Below are 19918 nucleotides of genomic sequence, written 5' to 3' on the forward strand. Positions count from 1 at the left end.
TGTGTGTGTGTGTGTTGCTGTATGTGTGTGTGTGTGTTGCTGTATGTGTGTGTGTGTGTGTGTTGCTGTATGTGTGTGTATAGATATTGATGTGTGTATGTGTGTGTGTGTTGCTGTATGTGTGTGTATAGATATTGATGTGTGTGTGTGTGTGTTGCTGTATGTGTGTGTATAGATATTGATGTATTGATGTGTGTGTGTAGATATTGATGTGTGTATGTGTGTGTATAGATATTGATGTATTGATGTGTGTGTATAGATATTGATGTGTGTATGTGTGTGTATAGATATTGATGTATTGATGTGTGTGTATAGATATTGATGTGTGTGTGTGTGTTGCTGTATGTGTGTGTGTGTGTGTTGCTGTATGTGTGTGTTGCTGTATGTGTGTGTATAGATATTGATGTGTGTATGTGTGTGTGTGTGTGTATGTGTGTGTGTGTTGCTGTATGTGTGTGTATAGATATTGATGTGTGTGTGTGTGTGTTGCTGTATGTGTGTGTATAGATATTGATGTATTGATGTGTGTGTGTAGATATTGATGTGTGTATGTGTGTGTATAGATATTGATGTATTGATGTGTGTGTATAGATATTGATGTGTGTATGTGTGTGTATAGATATTGATGTATTGATGTGTGTGTATAGATATTGATGTATTGATGTGTGTGTATAGATATTGATGTGTGTGTGTGTGTGTGTTGCTGTATGTGTGTGTATAGATATTGATTGATGTGTGTGTGTGTGTGTGTGTGTGTGTTGCTGTAGGCGTACGGCGGTTTCTTGGCGACGCTGCTACTGGGTTCCAAAACTTCTCAGCTGAAATGTGGGGCCGTTGTGTCTCCAATCACAGATTTCAGTCTTTACGGTAAAGCATCTTCATCATCGTCGTCGTCATCATCATCATCCTGGCATAGGGCCGTGAGAAACTCTCTGACCTTTGACCTTTTGCGCCCCCAGCTTCGGCGTTCTCGGAGCGGTACCTGGGACTGAAGCAGCTCACTCAGCGGCCGTACAAGGTTGGGTTCTCCTGCCGCTCCGGAACAGTTGGCGCGGGGAACCGGCGTTTATTGCTGCTGTTTGTGTCCGCAGGCGACGACTCTGGAGCACGGAACCGAACAGCTGGAGGGTAAAAAGTACCTGATGATCCACCCCACAGCCGACGGTGAGCCGCGCCTCGCCGCTCCGCCAGGCCTCCTGCGGACTCGTTCCTAAAACGCCTCTTTTCTTTACTTCAGAGAAGGTCCATTTCCAGCACACGGCCAAGTTCATCAACCACCTGATCACCAAGAAGGCCAACTACACCTTACAGGTAGAGCGCCATGGACACCGACTTGGACCGGTGCAGCTCGCTTTCATGCGATTTGAGAGTGATGGTCATTGTGAGACGCTGCAGCACAGCACATGGTGCACGGTGAAACGTGTCCTCTGTATTTAACCATCACCCTCGGTGAGAAGTAGACACCATGACAGGCGCCCGGGGAGCAGTGTGTGGGGACGGTGCTTTGGTGGCGGTTCGAACCGGCAACCTTCTGCATGCATGATGCATCAATATTAGCCATTTTCATGAATAATGCTTGAATTATTGTTAAAAAGTTTCACCGTCTGCTGTCATAACTTTCTTATTTGCTAAAGTCATTACAGACTGCAATATTTTTCTTTCGTGTTGATTTGATGGCTGAAATTATTAGTTCAGCGTACAGGAATATCTTCTGGTTCAAGATCTTAACCATCATAATTAACAAAAAATTATGAAATTTGCTTCACCACCTTTTCACTCCACATCACAGAAACGTCCAACTTAAAATAAGAGGCGCAAACGCCAGCCAATCAAATCCATCTATGCAAATATCCCTGAACGCAGACGTCAGCCATGTTGTCACCCCGGCGCTCCATGTGGAAGTGACATGTCGGTTCCATTTTCTTTCTCCGTCCCAGATCTACCCAGACCAGGGTCACTATCTCCAGACGGGTGGCGCTCTGCAGCAGCACCTCAGCCAGGTCCTGGTCAACTTCTTTGAGGAGTGTTTTCGGCCACCGGAGATCCTGACAGAAGACCAGCTGGAGCAGGACGGCGAGGAAGACGGTTAAACCACCCTGGAGCCAAGCCGCACCCTCTCCATCGCCCACCTCCCGGCTTCTGCATGTTCCGGTTCCGCCGTGCTAAACCTTTTCCGTAGTTTTACCACCTCTGCAGCCAGGAGGCGGCGGCGGCGAACGAGGCCACGACAGAGGACCCCCAACCACCAAGACTGAACGGGCCGAGCGTCCATCTCCAACTGTCCCACCAACTCTGATCATTCCTGCCTTGTCGTGATGTTGCCGTTCGCGTATCGTTGACTTTGTGTTGCCGTACCGTAGCTTTAACTGGACGTACGGCGTGGCCACGCCCGCCTGCCATCGATGAGTAGCCAGGGCACAAAATCAGCACTGTGTCCCCCCGGCGGCCGAGTCCAAGGACGTTGTCACTGTGCCTTACCAGGGACTCGCCCGTCACCTGCTGCCACCTGCTGCTGGGGAGGCGTGGCTTTCTTCACCCGTGACGTGTCTGAGTTTCGCATGGTTGTAGACGTTTTCTGTTGGTCTGTCCTCCACCTGTTCAGTGACTGCGGTGTTGTAACGTCCTGACGTCCTGAATGTCCCGCTGTACGTTACGCGCCGGTTTCGTCCCCGTATGACGGTGTAACTTGTACATAAAGGCATTTTGAAAGGAACGTTTTGGTCTTCTGTTTCTGTTCTGCAAATGGACTTCCAGGCCGGAGGGTCAACTGAGGGTCAACGCTGGAGAGATGAGGGCCAACAGGGGGTTCATTTACCCTCCTGCCAGTAAAGTGACCCGTGTCCCCACACGCTGCTCCCGGGCGCCTGTCATGGGGGACGGTTAAATACAGAGGACACGTTTCACTTCACTTTGCCAACCCAGGTATTCCGAAATCGAAATAATGCCGGGGCTCGAGGTAGGGAGACACCGGAAACTGATATACCAAAACTAAACGAGGAAATAAAAGTCAAGTGAAAAAAAGCAGCACACATGGTGCACACAGGGAAATGTGTCCTCTGTATTTAACCATCACCTTGGCGCCCGGGGAGCAGTGTGTGGGGACGGTGCTTTGCTCAGTGGCGGATCGGGACTGGAACCGCCAGGCCACCGCTGTGGTCACTAACCCTGCATATCCTGGACCTTCATGGATCAAGACCAGTCCGAAAACACGTAGTCAGTCCGTGAACAGGAAGATGACCCTGAGCAAGGCTGCACCTTAAGCTTACCGGAGCCCCGCTTTACATCTTCTATTCGCTATGAAGAGTGATGACCTTTGACCCACCGCAAGGTTACGTACTGACCTTTACCGACCGGTGGACGATTGGGTGCATGAAGGGCTGTTGAACGTACGTCCACAAGAATCACGAGGACACGTGGAATCCGACATGAAGGGACTTTATTATCCAGTGTTCCAGAGCTGCCGCGTCGAGACACGTGGTCCAGGAAGAGTTAATTCCACGCGGGCGTGTCCCCCAGAGATAACGGCCCCCTCGCCCACCCACAAACACCCACAGGAGAGGAGGAAAGCAGCTAAAACGTGGAATAGTTACGTACATTGAACTTCGCTTTTTTTTTTTTTTAACAGACAAATCCTCAAAACTTCAAGTTCAGTTAAAATATCACAAATGCAAATCAAATGGAAAAATAAGAAAAAATAAGAAAAAAGAAACACATCATGTATAAAACCGAGTTAAGACCTTCGATGGATCTCTGTGGAATGGAAGCTCCTGGTTTTTCCGTTTGAGAAGTGATTATGGCACCCGCTGACCCAGGACCAGCTCCACGTGAGGCACTTTCATGCAGACGGGAGGTCACATGACACGAAAAGCACGTTGTGTCGTGCTCATTGTTCAACGCTCCGTTCCTCGTCTGCTGTATAAAAACGGCGAGTCTTCGCCGCGCCCGCGTTGCAACCGTAAACCCACCGATCATGGTGAGCGTCCACCTTCGCCCTTCACCACGGCAGGGGGAGGAGCTACGCTTAAAAACAACTAATTAAATAAATAAAAAGGAGACGAGCAGCTCCACTTGTGGTGAGAAGGACCAGCACGTTCTTCGTGGAGGAACCGGGGAAGAACCCCACGTTCCTCCTCACACACGAGTCCATCTTTAAAACACGTTCCATCGCATCCATAGTGTGACCTACTTTGTCGTTTTTTTTAAATCATCGTTCGGTTCGTTCGCCCCGGAGCGGCTGTCGTAGTACCAGGGCTGCACTTCCTGTGTTCGGGAACCAGTGTGTGGAACTCAAAAGAAGGGGAACACACACACACACACACACACACACACACACACACCACACACACACACACACACCTACTTAACCCAGTTCATACATCACACACACACACACACACACACACACCTACTTAACCCAGTTCATACATCACACACACACACACACACACACACACACACACACATACACACACACCTACTTAACCCAGTTCATACATCACACACACACACACACACACACCTACTTAACCCAGTTCATACATCACACACACACACACACACACACACACACACCTACTTAACCCAGTTCATACATCACACACACACACACACACACACACACACACACACCTACTTAACCCAGTTCATACATCACACTCTCTCTCTCACAGGTACTGGTAGAACCGTGATCGGACCACCTGTGAGCCGGACAGTTTGTGAGGATGGGCGTCGGACGCCAGGGAGAGGTTCTTGCTGTGCGAGGGCGCGGCGTCGCCGCTTGGCAGAGGGGCGGGGCTCATTCGGGCTGCCTCTGCTCGGGGGTGGGGCGTGGCCGCGTCGAGGGCGACCTCCGGGTTGCTGGCGCGGTGGCGCTCGCGCACGATCCAGTCGCGGATGGAGAAGTCCTGCGAGCTGCACTTGGGCTTGAGGCGGTGCACCGCCGAGAGCTCCGCCCCTTCGGCGGCGGCGGGCCAGTCGCCCAGCACCGCCAGCTCGGCGAAGTCCCGCTGGCCGCCCATGGTGTGGCGGCGCCGGATGTTGCTCCTCCTCCTGCTGCGCGTCTCCGGCGAGCGGCCGATGCCGAACATGTCGTCGGCGGACGAGCGGAGGCGGAGCTTGAGGCGGTCCGTTATTTTGAGGCGCCAGGCCGGCTCTCCACACTCAGAATGCTCGCTGCTGCGGGAGGAGGAGCTTAGGCTGCCGGTGGAACGGCCCTTCGCCGCCTCCACGTGCCGGGACGGCCGGTCGCCCCGCCCGCCCTCAGCGGACGACTCGCTGTCGGTCTTCTGCCGGCTGGCGCCGCTCTTCTTGCGGGCGAGCGTGTCGCACGCGATGATTCGCGGGGAGGCCACCAGCCCAGTGGGCGTGGCTTCCTGCGGCGCGTCCGGATTGGCCGCGGCACTCTCCTGTGCGGCCGCGGCTTTTCTTCCGGCGGCGAAGACGGACAGGTCGCTCTCGCTGTCCGTGTCCATGGGCCGGCCCTCGCTCACCAGCTCGCTGCGCTCGTCGTCGGCGTCGTCGTCGCCGCCGCGGCTCTCCGCCGCCTCGCCCGCCTCGGGGGCCGGCGCGCAGCCCTCGCCGACGGTCAGGAAGGTCATGGAGGACGTGGTGGAGTAGTCCGAGGTGATGGAGCAGATCTCCGCCGCGCCCTCGCCGGGGGTCCGGGCCGCGGGCCACGCCCGCCCGCCCGACGCGTGCGAGCTGCTGCTGTTGAGCGTGCCGAGATCCGACGTGCAGCCGTCGTCACCGGCGGAGGGCGGGTCGGAGAGCGAGGACTGGCGCGCCGGCTGCATCCTGTACGTTGAGCGAGGGGAGGAGTCTGCTGTGAGGGCGGGGCCGAGCGGGTGCGGCTGCTCCGCCTCTCCCGCCTCCGGTTCCGTCTCCTGCAGGTCCTTCTTGGAGAAGACGGCGTCCAGGTCGTCGTCGGAGCTGGTGGCCGCCGGCTTGTCTTTTGCTTTTTTGCGTTTCCGGCTGGCGAAGATGGACGAGCGGAGAAGCTCCCGGCTGTACTGGTCCTTCCCAGAACCCCAGGAACCCTGCGGACGTTTTCACATGTAATTAACTCTTCATCTGCATGGTTCTAACTGGATATTCATTATTATTATTATTATAATTACTATTAATAAGATGTGGGTGGTAGTGGCCTAGCGGGTAACACACTCGCCTATGAAGAAGTCCCAGGTTCAAACCCCACTTACTACCATCGTGTCCCTGAGCAGGACACTTAACCCTGAGTGTCTCCAGGGGGGGACTGTCCCTGTAACTACTCTGGATAAGGGCGTCTGGTAAATGCTGTAAATGTAGTAAAGTACAGTGCAGCTGGAGAGCTTTACGCACCTTTGATTTGGCAGAGTCACTGGTGGCAGAATCTGGGGAGGGAACCAAGAGAGTAAAAATCAGCAAACGGAGCAGATACACACACACACACACCACATACACACCACGTACACACACACACACACACACACACACTCAATACAGAGCAAGAGAGCGAGAACATGGGCCACAAAGATGAACACTGTACAAGAGAGGAAGGCTTCGGAAAAGGAAGATGGTGGAAGGTGAGAAGACGACCTCATGCACACAGACGGACGGACAGCGTTGCTTCACAGACAGCGCACAGGCACCAGACTGACCGCATTCTCTCCCACGTCAGACACCATGACCGAGACACCTACAGCACACCGAGGGCTGGGCGCTGAGCAGGTTGGGACAGTTACCATCAGCGTTCGGGCACATAATGTCCCTACTGTAGCTAGACCAGGGGTCGGCGACCTCTAACGCTTTTTGACGCGTGAAAAGAATATATTATTTAGATTAAATGCCATGTATTAATAAAACTAGGTTTTTAATAAAAAGTCTACACGCAGCAAAGTGAAACTGACTACTGAAGACGCCGCGGAAAAGTCAACATATGCAAAACCTTAAACACGAAATATCACGAACAACCGAGGCGTCAGATTCAGAACAGCCGCGCTAATTGAACAAGCCGATTAACAGCCAATCAGGTTTCAAGAGTGATAAAGCCCTGATAAATGCACGCTGGTTTGGTGCATATACGCCATTCGTGACGCATATTCTGAGTGACAATAAAATGCAATTTGTTCATTTTATGTTCCTTTTCGAATAAAAAAACCCATTTTAAATCCACGGGGCGCGGCAGCGTAAGAATGAAAGAGACGCGGGTTGCCGACCACTGAGCTAGACAGCTTGCAACAACGCGAGAAAACGTTTTAATGTCCTCCAAGTGCAGGATTGTAGTGTATAGGGATGGTAGTAGCCTAGTGGGTAACACACTTGCCTATGAACCAGAAGACTACAGAGTCACAGGTTCAAATCCCACTTACTACCATTGTGTCCCTGAGCAGGACACTTAACCCTAAGTTGCTCCAGGGGGGGACTGTCCCTGTAACTACTGATTGTAAGTTGCTCTGGATAAGGGCATCTGATAAATGCCATAAATGTAAATGTAGGATTGTCGCCTTGTTCTATATTTCTAAGTGCTCGGTTTCCTCAGCACACCTGATTAGCTCATGGTCATCACCATCTTCAAGGTGGACCAGGAGTGCTGGGCTACAGGTAATAGAGGGGTTCTACTCTGTACGAAACAAGTGTGTGAAGATCTGGTATATAAAGAGCTTCAAGAGAGGAACAAAGTCCCAGGTTCAAACCCCACTTACTAGCATTGTGTCCCTGAGCAAGTCCCCACGGGGACTGTCCCTGTCACTACTGATTGTAAGTCGCTCTGGATGAAATGTAAATGTCTCTCTGGCATGGAGATCTAGTGAGTGGTAGATAAATCCCCATCTTCATCTAGACATTCCCCTACCTGCACTTTTCCAACCGGGTCTTCTGGATCGTGAATGAGTCTACATTTATTAATATACTAATATACTGTTTATTCTTCTCAGACCGCCTGACACAGTCACAGATCAACCTGTGACGCCACCATTTCACTCTGGTTTTGTCGGAATTACTGAAAGAAAAATGGAATTTTACGGTCCGCTAAGGACGGACATGAAAAATAAATTTTGAATTTCCGGATGGAAAATGGCAACAGGCTGATCCAGTCCGCATCGGCGGGTCAGAGAAACATCTCAGCCCCCACCACAGCCCTGGGAGACAGCATGACAGTGATGCCAAATGACGAGGGAGGCCCATACCGGTCTACAGCTCCTCGCGGCCAGCTTCAGGAATAACGAGAGAATGCAAGAGAGCGTTTTTCAGACACGTTCACACCAGCACTGCTCTGTATCCGTCACAAAAACGGCATCTCAAGATGTGCAAAAAACGTGCAAGCACAGGACGACAAACAAATATCCACTTCTCTGTCTTTTTGGAGACTTTTTTTTCTTTGCTTAAGGTCTATGTCCTTGTGCAGGTGAGAGTTGAATCATGTTACATGAAGCGCGGGTTTCGGCAGATTAGGCAGCTACACTGCGGACAACACCCCTCCTTTCTCCTACAGTTCCAGCTGTCCATCACAGACATTACAGAGTCCACCAGTGACATCACCGAGTGGTAGGCTCCGCCCACTTGGCCTGTGTCAAGATTGGGGAATGGGTGAGCGCTGGACAGGGACAGGGGAGAGAACACACTGCAGACAAAACGGGTCAGACGGGTCAGAGAACACAGCGAGGCCTGGCCTCGCACCTTTCCTTTTCTCTCCTTTTGGGAAAGAACATGCCAGGTTAGAGTCGGAAAAAGAACGGAATGAAAAAAGGAGGGGTGGTGTCGAAACCCAGGCAAAAGCAGAGGGAGTCGAATGCGATGGGTGGAGAGGAAAAGAAACTGAGACGATGTGGGTAATAATGACAACAGAATACTAAGCACAGAGACGAAAACCAATAAAAAAATATATATATATTTGATGGATAAACAAATTTTTATGCTCAAAACTATTTTGCTCAATTTTTCACATCAATGGCAATAAACATATGTCCAGTGAAAAATTGCTATAAAATAGAATTTAAAGACATTGCAGATGATGTTGATGGAAAGACTGGAATCAGGAGAAATCTGGCCGTGTCAGAAACATCTGACATCAGTCTTCACATCAACGTGATCTGAAATTGCAGTAACAGCTCTGTAAGCCACGTTTTATTCTGTTCGACTGTGTGTGTGTGTGTGTATGTGTGTATATGAGTGTGTGTGTGTGTGTGTGTGTATATGAGTGTGTGTATATGAGTGTGTGTGTGTGTGTGTGTATATGAGTGTGTGTGTGTGTGGGTATATGAGTGTGTGTGTGTGTGTGTGTGTGGGTATGAGTGTGTGTGTGAGTGTGTGTATATGAGTGTGTGTGTGTGTATGTATGTATATGTGGTTCTCTGGCCTCTATGTGGTCACCGTGACTGTCCTGATCGTTGCGCGGTGTCTGGGCGGGGTCAGGGGGCGGTGGTGGTTACCTGACACTTCGCCGGGGGACGGTGCGGTGCGGCCGATGTTGGTGAGCAGGTGGTCGATGTTGGGAATGGGCTGTGACTGAACGGTGCTCTCCTGCTCCAGAACAGTCTGGAAGAGACAGAGAAAGAGAGAAAAGGTAGACACGGGAACCCGAAGAAGAAGGGAGCTGGAGAGTGTGCGTCTGTCGTTGTGGGTTCGTACCGTCGGCTCCCCGTCGCCATCGTCCGTGAAAAACCAGTCATACTGCAAAACAAGGCACAGTGAGATGGATGGACATGTCCCACGCCAGCCTGCCTACGGCTAATCGCTGGTGAATTATTTTACACATTACCGGTCTGTACTTCAGGGATTGAAAGTGTGTGCAGTAATAATTACTAATTTAATAAATATCTTGTTTACTAAATTAGTAATGTTACTGGAGAGTTGTTTACAAAATAAAAACTATACAGAAATGTCTTTTTTTTTTTCTTGATGAAAAGATGTTTTCTATCGTTTATCGTTTAATCGCGTTATTATTATTATTATTATGCAGTAATTTGGTTGCACTGATGTCACTTCCTCAATTCCTGTTCGTACATTAATTATATTTCAATATTTCAGATTGCTTGTGGTGGGTTATAGATAGTTGGCGGCGGGTAGGGCTGCACGATTTGGGGGAAAAAGACATATTGATAAAGGACAATTGCTTGTATATCAATGAAAAGTCACATACTAATAGTGAAATTTCAAAGTGAAACATACAAACTACTTATAACAACTTGAAATGGCCAGTGCTTTCAAAATACAATATTTTACTAAATTAAATAAATCACAAAAAACTCTTTACATTACTGTCGAACGACAAACCCTGGTAAGGCTAAACAACTGTTTTGATTATATTTGGCCATTATAAAATCCCGTATTATAGTTCTTACGTTTAACCAAAACGTTGTTTGGAGGCTGACTTGAACACAGGAATGCATAGCTTCGCTAGCTTAGCCTAGCTTAGCTAAGGTTAAGACTTATAAAACGGGATTTTATAATGGCCAAATATATTCAAACCAATTGTCCAGCCTTACCTATGAAATATAACCCCCGGGATCTGGTTTGGAGCGTACAGCGGTTTGTACAGCCCCAAGCATCACAAGAGGGAGGCATTTTTTTATGCACTTCTCTCCATAGACACGTATATGCTTCACGCCACAGCAGCGCCTCTCGCAATATGGCGGCGACGTTGACGTACGATGCAGCGTGTCATGCGCCGTCTAACCATATGTCTCCGAATCGAAAGTCATGTGACCAAATACGTCACATCCGACTGAAGTGAGACTTCAGTCAGCTCGCAAACTTTGAGAGAATGGATCGGATATGTTGCCAATCCAATCCATGTACTAATCCTTTAAATAGCAGCTTTTTGCGTTCATGTAGTCGCCCAGACTGACATCGCGATTGCGATTAGATTAATCGTGCAGCACTAGCGGCGGGTTATAGATAGTTGGCGGCGGGTTAACAAAGAAAATGTAGTTGTCTGTTCTACAATGTATTTGTAGAATTTCAATACAAAAAAAAAAACAAAAAAAAAGACTAGAATAACACTAATAAGACTAGAATAACACTAAAATGCTCAAACATTAAAATGAGTCTGGACGTGATAGACTAATAAAACTAAAATGACAGCTTGATACAAAGACTAAACTAAATTAAAGACTAAACTAAAATTAATACATGCTGGAAAAAAACAACTCTAGTTGTGATTCCTGCACCCAGATGTACCCGACCGCCGGTCTGTGCCATTAAATGCTGATTACATGACCCCACTGGTATTAGTAAGAATTGGCCAGAGCTTTACCTGTTGAATCAGTGTCTCAACGATCTTGTACTGGTCTGGCATGTGAGTGACCATGTGGGTCATGTTGTCCTCAGAAGTCCTGACCAACGTTGGGCCGAATACGATGGCCAGGTTTCGCGGCTCCATCTGCAGACAGATCTTAAGTCAGGCGCCCAATCTCCCACACACGCACACTTTATGGCCGTGCCCCCTTTAACCCCGCCCACCTTGTTCTTCTCACAGTTCTCTGACACCATTTTCAGATGACCAGAGAGGAATTTCAGCGTCTCGTAGTGATGATCTGGTAACTCATGGATCTGGAAGGACACACATCACCTCTTAATTTTGCATGTAAGGTATCCTCAATGTTACCTAAGGTAACAGTCATCTGCTGAACACTCACCAGCCTTTTCAGCTCCTTCAGCCTCTCAGTTGCATCTGCGGTCCGATTGGCCTCAATAAAATCTGCATATTTTTCTGTAAAAAAGCAGGAGAGATTTAAGATAATATTATTTCCATTCACCAAAAAAAGTGATGTTCTGTTTTCCAGACTCACCATTGGTAAACAGCGGTTCTGGAAGCTTCCGGAAAAAGGATTTCAGCAGACTGCTGATCACATTGAGGTCCCTCCATTTCTGAAAGAATTTAATTCATTCCTTCATTCCTTACTAGGTACTGAGCTGCTGTTCTTCACTTCGACCAGCAGAGGGCAATTCCCCAATTGCTAAATGAATTCGACTTCATGCATCTTCAAATGTTTACAATGATGAGAGCGTTGATGAGAGTCTTACATCATCTTGAATGTCGATGCTGTCCATGCCCTTGGTGTCCAGCTCCTCCTGCATGCTGGAGATGGCCGCGTTGTTTCCGGGGACACGGTAGATTCCGGTATATTCCAACCCCCTCTCCTCCACCAGCTTACAGCACACCTCCACAATGAGGGGCACAAACTACACACACACAAAACTACATATTAGAAGATTACTGAAAGATCTAACAATAACTACTGTCAAATGACTGGAGATAAATGACAGGAACACTTAAAGCGTCCCGCGCAATTGACCTTTTGTCCTGTAAAGTTATCAATTTCCCACATTGTGATGTCATTCGTGCTTTTTATAACATCATGGCTGGATCACTGTAACTGTCTCTACTCGGGTCTGCCTGGGTCCCAAATATCAAGCTTCCAAACGGTTAATGGTTACCTGCCACTGAAAAACGGGAGCATATAGGATCATTGTAGGATCTGGATCAAGGTCTACGTCTCTGACCTCATATGCAGACCTCAACTGGAATCAAATTCCACCTGATATAAGGGATGTCCTCATCATAAGATTTTAAATCAGGGCTCAAAAACCTGTTCTCCCTGCCATTCTTGACCCTCTGATATCGGGTTGTTGAATTGCATGTTATCATTTTTGCAGCACTTTGGTCACTATGTAACTGGATAAATGTGCTTTACAAAGTAAGTTTACATGACTTACATTCTTTTTGAATATTTGTTATCATTGGCATAAAAATATGAATTACCTGCCTATACCATCTCAGAAAAAATTAAAACCTGCGTTATAAATGCAGCAGAGCCACACGTTGACATCCAGTAGCTGAATGTACTAGAACAAAAGGACACCCGTAGAAGATTTATGGAGAAGCATTAGGATGCATTCTGCTGGCCACTTTAGCTAATAATGTCATGATAATGTCCCATTTCATGTATGTCATGTTCTAACTGATGCATGCAGAGCAAAATAGAGGACAGATGCATCGTTTGCATAGGTTATACGTTGTCCCACATTTGGTCTGACTGGTTACAGTCTCAAACACACACACAACACACTCAAGCCTTACCCTATTGGTCTGAGCAGGAGGGCAGTTGTCCAGTCGAACCCCAAAAGTGACTCCGGCCGTCTGCTTCTTCTCAAAGGGTTTCCTCATAAGACCAGGGAGGACCATCCTCCGCGACGTCCTGTCGCGTACAGGACTTGACTCATCTGACACACACACACACACACACACACAGTCTTAATACGTTGTAACAGAGAACATCTAGGAGCATTTGTAGGTGTGTGTAGGTACCTTTACTGTAGCTCTTCCTCTCTTCGTGTTTGGGCGAATGGGGACTCTGGCTCTTGCTTTTGCTGGGAGCGCTGGGAACACAGATGCTTTATAAATATGAAAATACATAATACAGCAGAGACACAAACAGAACAGTACACCAATGTTCAGACATATCAAACTGCAACTTAAGATGTAAAAACGGCTAAAAGAGGAGTGTCTACCTCATCATGGTGTATTCTTTGATCTTCCTGTTGATCAGATCTGTGCTCGTCACTGCAGCATTCTGGAAAATAAAGCAGAGGTACGATTTCAACTGCCAGCTTCTCTAGAGGTGATTACAGCCCCTGTAAGCATCCATCAAAAACAATAAAGGTAGTGTTCCCATACCGTTCCTATATAAGTAGGAACACTGCTCATGTCTTCATATTCGGCCACAGCAACACAGTAATGACTCCAGAGCACCATCAAAAAACAAACAAAACCAGTGCACAAAGAGGACACAGCGAGGAACACACAGAAACAGACTAGATCTGTAAACCTGGGCCCAAGTCGTTTTAGTCGGGCTCGGGTCGGGTTCAACTTGTTGTTTCTGTGTTTGGTAAAAGTGTTTCAAACGTTATAAACTTTTTATTAAATGTTATTACATTTTTAATGAAATGTTCATTGTCATGTGTCGCGTTTTAAATATCACAAGAGAGATGAGAAAATGGATGTTGACGAGGTGAAACGGCGGCTAGACTCGGGAAATTATGTTTATAACTGTTATGGCCTTTGGGCTGTAGAATGGTTTTCCCTCGTCAGCCAATCAGTGCACAGGACGGGAGTACTTAAGGACCATTCCAACCACCAATCAGGCTCATTGTTGTGGAGCTGAAGGAGGAGTAAGCTAGAGGAGAGTTTTGGAATTTGGAGTGTTGTAGGGTTGGATATAAGCACTTTGTTGTGTGTTAGAGTGATTAGTGTGCTTAGTCATATTTGTCTCTCCTTTCATGGAGGGTTGTCCTCCTGTGGATTGTTGTGTAGTTGTGTAGTAGCACTTTCGGTTTGGTTGGTTGTTCACTACTCACTGTAAATAAAAGCACAATATGGGCCTGGTATCTGTGTATTCCCACCGCACACATTCCCCTTGTTTGTTGTCATGTTTCCCAACCCCTAGACGGGGACGTGGCAGTAACCTGCTCATTTCCTTCCCCTCTTAGTATAGCACTTGCACCCAAAGACAGACGGGCTTTTAAAAAGCCTGATTAGAGCTCTATAACAGACAAGTGAGACGTCGTGTCGTGCTGCACCTCCTCATCCAGGTTGCTGTTCTCCTGAATGACCCGGATCCAGCACAGCATATCATCGCGTCCCTCGGCCTGGAACAGGTACTCGCAGTCCGATGTAGTCAGCCGCAAGACGTTCTTCCGCTTGGTGTCACTGTACGAGATGTCTATCAAGCATGCCTTAATGCTGATTGGCTGAGGCGTGTCCTCTGCATGCGAGTGGGCGTGAGCCAGAGCCTCTTTCTTGTCCTTGTAGAGGTAGAGGGAGTGGCCTTGCAGAACCACATACATCTGTTTCCATGCACGGATACCGCCACCCACACGCTAGAGAGACAGAGAGGAACCAGGACAACCATGGTTGTTTCTTTAATAGAATTTGAAGACCACAGAGACTAAAAACAAATGGACCTTAAGACGTCACACTAAACAAGCATCTGATTTAGAACCCGGCGTGTGTGGGAGTGTAAGAGTCGGTGTACCTTGTTCTTATCGGTGTTGAGTTGGCGGAAGTGCAGCCACCCTTCTTTAGACGAATCGCTAAAGACATCAGAGGACGAATCTCTCCTGGAACCAGAATCTTCCGATGATTTGTGTCCGTCCACAGCCTGCTTACAGAGAGCAATCCGCTTGAATAATACCTCCATGATCGCTTGTAGTATTAACTGAATAACTGTGAGTGATATAAATTAACTGCAAATATGCACATTTTTCACACATCTAGCACTTACCTTTCGAAACACCCTGAGACTTGGCACGTGCTTCGTAGAAGAACGCCTGAAAGGAGAATACAGTGACATCAGCGCAGGTATGTGCACACTAGGGGTGTTAAAATGAATCGAACAATCAATGCATCGCAATGCCGTTGTGGACGAGTGCAGAACAATCGTTTATATCATAATGACGTTGCTTGGTGATTTTCTGGCGGCGGCGTAAAAATTCTTGTTAAAGTAGAGCTGGTAGTGACTGTGGCTGCCTGATCTGAGGAGGAGCTTCTGATGGGAGTTTCAAGCAGGCGAGTGTTCGTTCTGCCACTTCAACACACACACAAAAGCTGATCTTGAGGGTCTCTGAGTGTCCAGAGATCTACATGCAGAGACAGGAGGCCGCCTGGGAAGAAAGAGAGTCTCACGCTGCTGCTGGGGTTTCCATCACACTCTCTATTTATTATGCTCACAGCACCTCAATTCCACCACGCCCAGGTAAATGTCGGTAACCGCTTGTACAGGAGACGGAGGTCATTACACCTACCAAATGTTACCGCTTTTATGTCATTCAAAATGGAATCATAAATGCACCACAGGAGCTTGGACCAGTCTGCTTTGTTCCTCAGCTTGGTGGTGATCTGACCGGGGGAGATGACTAACTCCGCCCACAGCATAGTGCCGTGTGCATTTAAAGGAGAACGACCAGTATATACGACTAAAAACGTATACGTATACAATGTGACAGTTTTTTGCTCATTTTAGCAAATCAAAGCATCCACAGAGGTGTACGAGACCTTAACTCTTGCATTTGAAAACAGAAAATGTATGGGATGCATCGTGATAATCGTAATCGAATTGAACCAGTGAAGTTTCACACCTGTAGTGCGCACATGCACACACTTTCTCTGTGAGGCGGACTCACCCCCTTCCCTCCTCTCTGTAGTTGTCCAGACCCTCGTCGTAGGATTTGGAGCGCTCGGCCTTCCCTCCATTCAGCTGGTCCAGGGTGGCATTTCGAAGCGATTCTTTATTAAGGAAAAATACCCACAAACACTTATGAGATCAGCGGTTACGCAGCAAAAAACTTTTCACCCCGTGTGTCCACCAGTCAGCAGGGTTACTGTTTACAGCCACTAGTCAGTTTATGGACTTCGATTTTCAACAAGTGACCGTGATTAGAAAAAAAACGTACCCTGGTCATGTGACAGCTGCCGGCGGATGAGTGGCGAGGAGGAAGTGGGGCTTAGCGAGGCAGCTGGGTTTGTGGGGGCGATAGAGATCACCGCCACGGCTGAGATGGGTGTAGCATCACGATCAATGCTGGGGCTGGCAGGCTCATCTGGGGAAAAATAACCGCACACACCATGAAAACAGAACATCACAGTAGCAATAACTCGTGGGTTTTAGTGTTTAATGATATGCGTGCACCACTGAAGACTAAATTATGGCTGTGGACTAGAGCTAGCTAGACGGGTTGGGCTCAATGTCAATCCTTTTGGTTGTATCGGGTCCAGTGCTCAGTCAGCAAATACAAGGTGAATAGTACCCATCCTTTCCGTATGATTCGCTGCTTGTAATTTTCGTGGGTGAACTAAAATGCTCAAGTTAAGATAATGAAGCTACACAGTGGCTCGAAAAACGGCTGTCAGCTGCGTGAGGCAGGACCTGAAAAGAGGGAGAAAGGAGGCGTCATCTGGGATGACAATTCATCACGTGCAACAATGGGCCTTCACACGTTCAGCAGACCCGGCCTGACTCAGTTCTGAGGGGCTATTTTCAGCCGGTAAAGATCAACATGAAAGAATGTTCGTGGCCAAATGGTTCAATAATTCCCGTATCATCTAAGAGGAGGTTATGGCAGGGGAGATCGGTCGGTTCTGGTTTTCGTTTCAGCCCAGAGGGCTTTGTAAAAAATGGCAGCGCCCCTTCCTTTTGTACTTTCAGAAAATCTAAACACAAGGAACTTGTCCCGAACTGCAACTAAAAACGGTCACCGAGATTGAGGACGCGCTTGTCCCCCTCTAGACCCGACGTCCTGTTTTTGAGTCAGAAAGTTTTGAACTCGGTTAAAATTGCTCACAGCACAAAAGCTCTTCTGAGCCGCCAGAAGGCCGAGGAGCTAAAATTAAAGTGGATGCCCCTAGTTCTGCCCGAGTCCGGCTCTGAAAGAGGGCACACGGCGTACGAACCCCCTCGAAAACGCAAGATGCACAGACACCTCGCAGGCAAGCCCATCTCTTCACATGCACCAACTACAAACATACAAAATGCAGAGACAACATCCAGCCTGTCACCATCTTCATGTTGGGGGATTAGAGAGGACCATTTAGTTGCTCTGGCAGTTGCTAGGCAATATATTGTTTATATTTACACTAATGTTTTTTTATGTAATATTTGCATAAAATTCACTATTAAATCAGTGTTTTTTTAAAACGATACCATCAGCAGGGTCCAGCTCCTCCAGCTGCAGGTAGATCCTCTGGCAGACAGAGCAGGAGACACACCATCCCGCCTGCTCCGCCCACGCCCAGGGCACTAGCCACGGTCTCTCTGCCAGAAGCATGGCGTAAAGTGTAAAAACGTGCTAAAAGCAGCAAGAACTGCACTCCAGGCATCCCTGGCTGTCCATCCTGCAACAGCGTACAGGCGACAATCAGCGAGCGCAGAGCCCGTCTCTGAGGGACGCCTGAGGGAGTCTGACATCACGCAGCGGGACAGTTGGAACGCACGGTCAAACGGGCCATTGATGGGACAGCCGGGCCACTGCTCCGCTGAGAGATGGCTTTGTCTGGGTGTTTGCTGCATGGCCAGGAGGCCCACAACCACGAGCAGTCACCGAACACATGGGTGGGGACAATATGTGATCGATTATGTCACCAAAAGTATTTTCATTATCAGTAATATCTAATTAGACTAGCGATTCGTGACATCATTTTCTGGCACCTGTCTAGACCTCTGATCCCTGCAATACACCATCTCAATAATACCCGGCACTGACACCATTTGCAGGCTCACTCTACCCTGGAAGGGGGTCCCTCTCTGTATCACTCCTTCCCAACGTTTCTTCCTTTCTTTTTTTCTCTCTCCTAGAGTTTTTTTGTGTGGAGTTTTTCCTTGTGTGCAGAAGGGTCAAGTGTGGGGGGTGTCAACTGTAGGGCCTGTCAAAGCCCATTGAGACGTACTGTATGTGATTTTGGGCTACATAAGAAATAAATGTTGTTGTTGTTGTTGTAATATACTAGCAGCAGAACACAAAACTGGACTCACTATTCCAGAAATTCCTGGCTGCAGTTCACACTCATGAGCAACCCAACCAGGGGAGGACGGGCTCCCATTTCTCAGATTTGGATCTTCTCGAGGTTTCTACCAATTTCTCAGTTCAAATGTCCGGTGCTTTGTGCCAAAGAACATTGTTAAAAGCAGCGTACAACTAAAGATGGGCTGAAACGGACTGATACGGGGTTACATGTCTCATGTACCGAGGCGTCAATTCAAGTCGAACGCAACAGGAAAAGCCATAGAAATGTAAATATGGACAATCCTTTTTACAATGTTCAGTTGAAGCTGCATATCTGTTCGGGTACAAACGTGCACACACAATAAACATAAAACGCCACACCCATCTCATATCACACCTTGCAAACACCTGACCTAGAAATACCTGCCGTGAAGTTACTTGGAAATACATTTACAATGTGAACCCAACCTCCCACCAAAACCGTTTCTGACTCAAAATCACTTCTGTAGAAAATCACGCATTTACTGAGAATGACGTGATTGTCATTGTGAGACAGTGCAGCCCAGCACACCACTTTTAACCACCACCCTTGGTGAGCAGTGGGCAACCATGACAGGTGCCCACGGAGCAGTGTGGAGGGTGACCTCGGCGGCTCTGGATTCGAACCGGGCCACTTCCTTAACTGCTAGGCAACCGCTGCCCCGTAATCAGAAGCCTTTAAAATCACATGTGTACATATAGAAGAAAATTCACTCTATACAGTGACCGGCATCATCTATAATCTCCAGATATTATTACATTTGATGTGGCACCAAGTTATTATGATGCTAGTGGCACGACTTGTCCCAGTGGTGTCATATTACTCTCAGTACCAAACCAAAAACCATCAGCAATCTCATTTTAACAGGGTCTCTGCAGGTATGAGCAAGACCTGCCGGCCATTTTTAAGGCCACCTGGATCCAATTTAGTGCTGCACGATTAATCTAATCGCAATCGTAATCGCGATGTCAGTCTGTGCGACTACATGAACGCAAAAAGCTGCTATTTAAATGATTAGTACATGGATTGGATCCGATCCCTTCTCTCATTCTCTCAAAGTTTGCGAGATGACTGAAGTATCACTTCAGTCGGATGTGACGTGTTTGGTCACATGACTTTCGATTCAGAGACATATGGTTAGACGGCGCATGACGCGGTGCATCGTACGTCAACGTCGCCGCCATATTGCGATAGGCGCTTCTGTGGCGTGAAGCATATACATGTCTATGGAGAGAAGTGCATAAAAAAATGCCTCACTCTTGTGCTGCTTGGGGCTGTACAGACCGCTGTACGCTCCAAACCAGATCCCGGGGGGTTATATTTCATAGGTAAGGCTGGACAATTGTTTTGAATATATTTAGCCGTTATAAAATCCTGTTTTATAAGTCTTAACCTTAGCTAAGC

At 48.0% G+C, this 19918-nt stretch overlaps 2 protein-coding genes across 4 annotated transcripts in view; one reads left to right on the forward strand and one right to left on the reverse strand.

Moving 5' to 3' along the window:
* Positions 1-2713, forward strand: part of dpp6b (dipeptidyl-peptidase 6b) — a 74141-nt gene extending 71428 nt beyond the window's left edge. For all 3 annotated transcript variants that reach the window (XM_028976130.1, XM_028976128.1, XM_028976129.1), the window contains 5 exons: positions 768-867; positions 960-1018; positions 1092-1164; positions 1238-1311; positions 1938-2713. In XM_028976130.1, coding sequence (XP_028831963.1) covers positions 768-867; positions 960-1018; positions 1092-1164; positions 1238-1311; positions 1938-2090 — 459 coding nt within the window. In that variant the 3' untranslated portion in view covers positions 2091-2713. The remainder of the gene's footprint in view (positions 1-767; positions 868-959; positions 1019-1091; positions 1165-1237; positions 1312-1937) is intronic.
* A 1834-nt stretch (positions 2714-4547) lies between these two features.
* Positions 4548-19918, reverse strand: part of arhgap21b (Rho GTPase activating protein 21b) — a 42190-nt gene continuing 26819 nt past the window's right edge. Inside the window, 17 exon segments of the mRNA XM_028976663.1 lie at positions 4548-6035; positions 6337-6368; positions 9405-9510; positions 9604-9645; positions 11231-11356; positions 11437-11526; positions 11613-11686; positions 11766-11844; positions 12001-12159; positions 13058-13200; positions 13286-13356; positions 13489-13550; positions 14557-14856; positions 15012-15137; positions 15261-15306; positions 16159-16261; positions 16429-16575. Of these exon segments, the coding sequence (XP_028832496.1) occupies positions 4665-6035; positions 6337-6368; positions 9405-9510; positions 9604-9645; positions 11231-11356; positions 11437-11526; positions 11613-11686; positions 11766-11844; positions 12001-12159; positions 13058-13200; positions 13286-13356; positions 13489-13550; positions 14557-14856; positions 15012-15137; positions 15261-15306; positions 16159-16261; positions 16429-16575 (3077 nt within the window). The 3' untranslated portion in view covers positions 4548-4664.

This window comes from Denticeps clupeoides, chromosome 4 (genome assembly GCF_900700375.1).
Source record: "Denticeps clupeoides chromosome 4, fDenClu1.1, whole genome shotgun sequence".
NCBI lineage: Eukaryota > Metazoa > Chordata > Actinopteri > Clupeiformes > Denticipitidae > Denticeps > Denticeps clupeoides.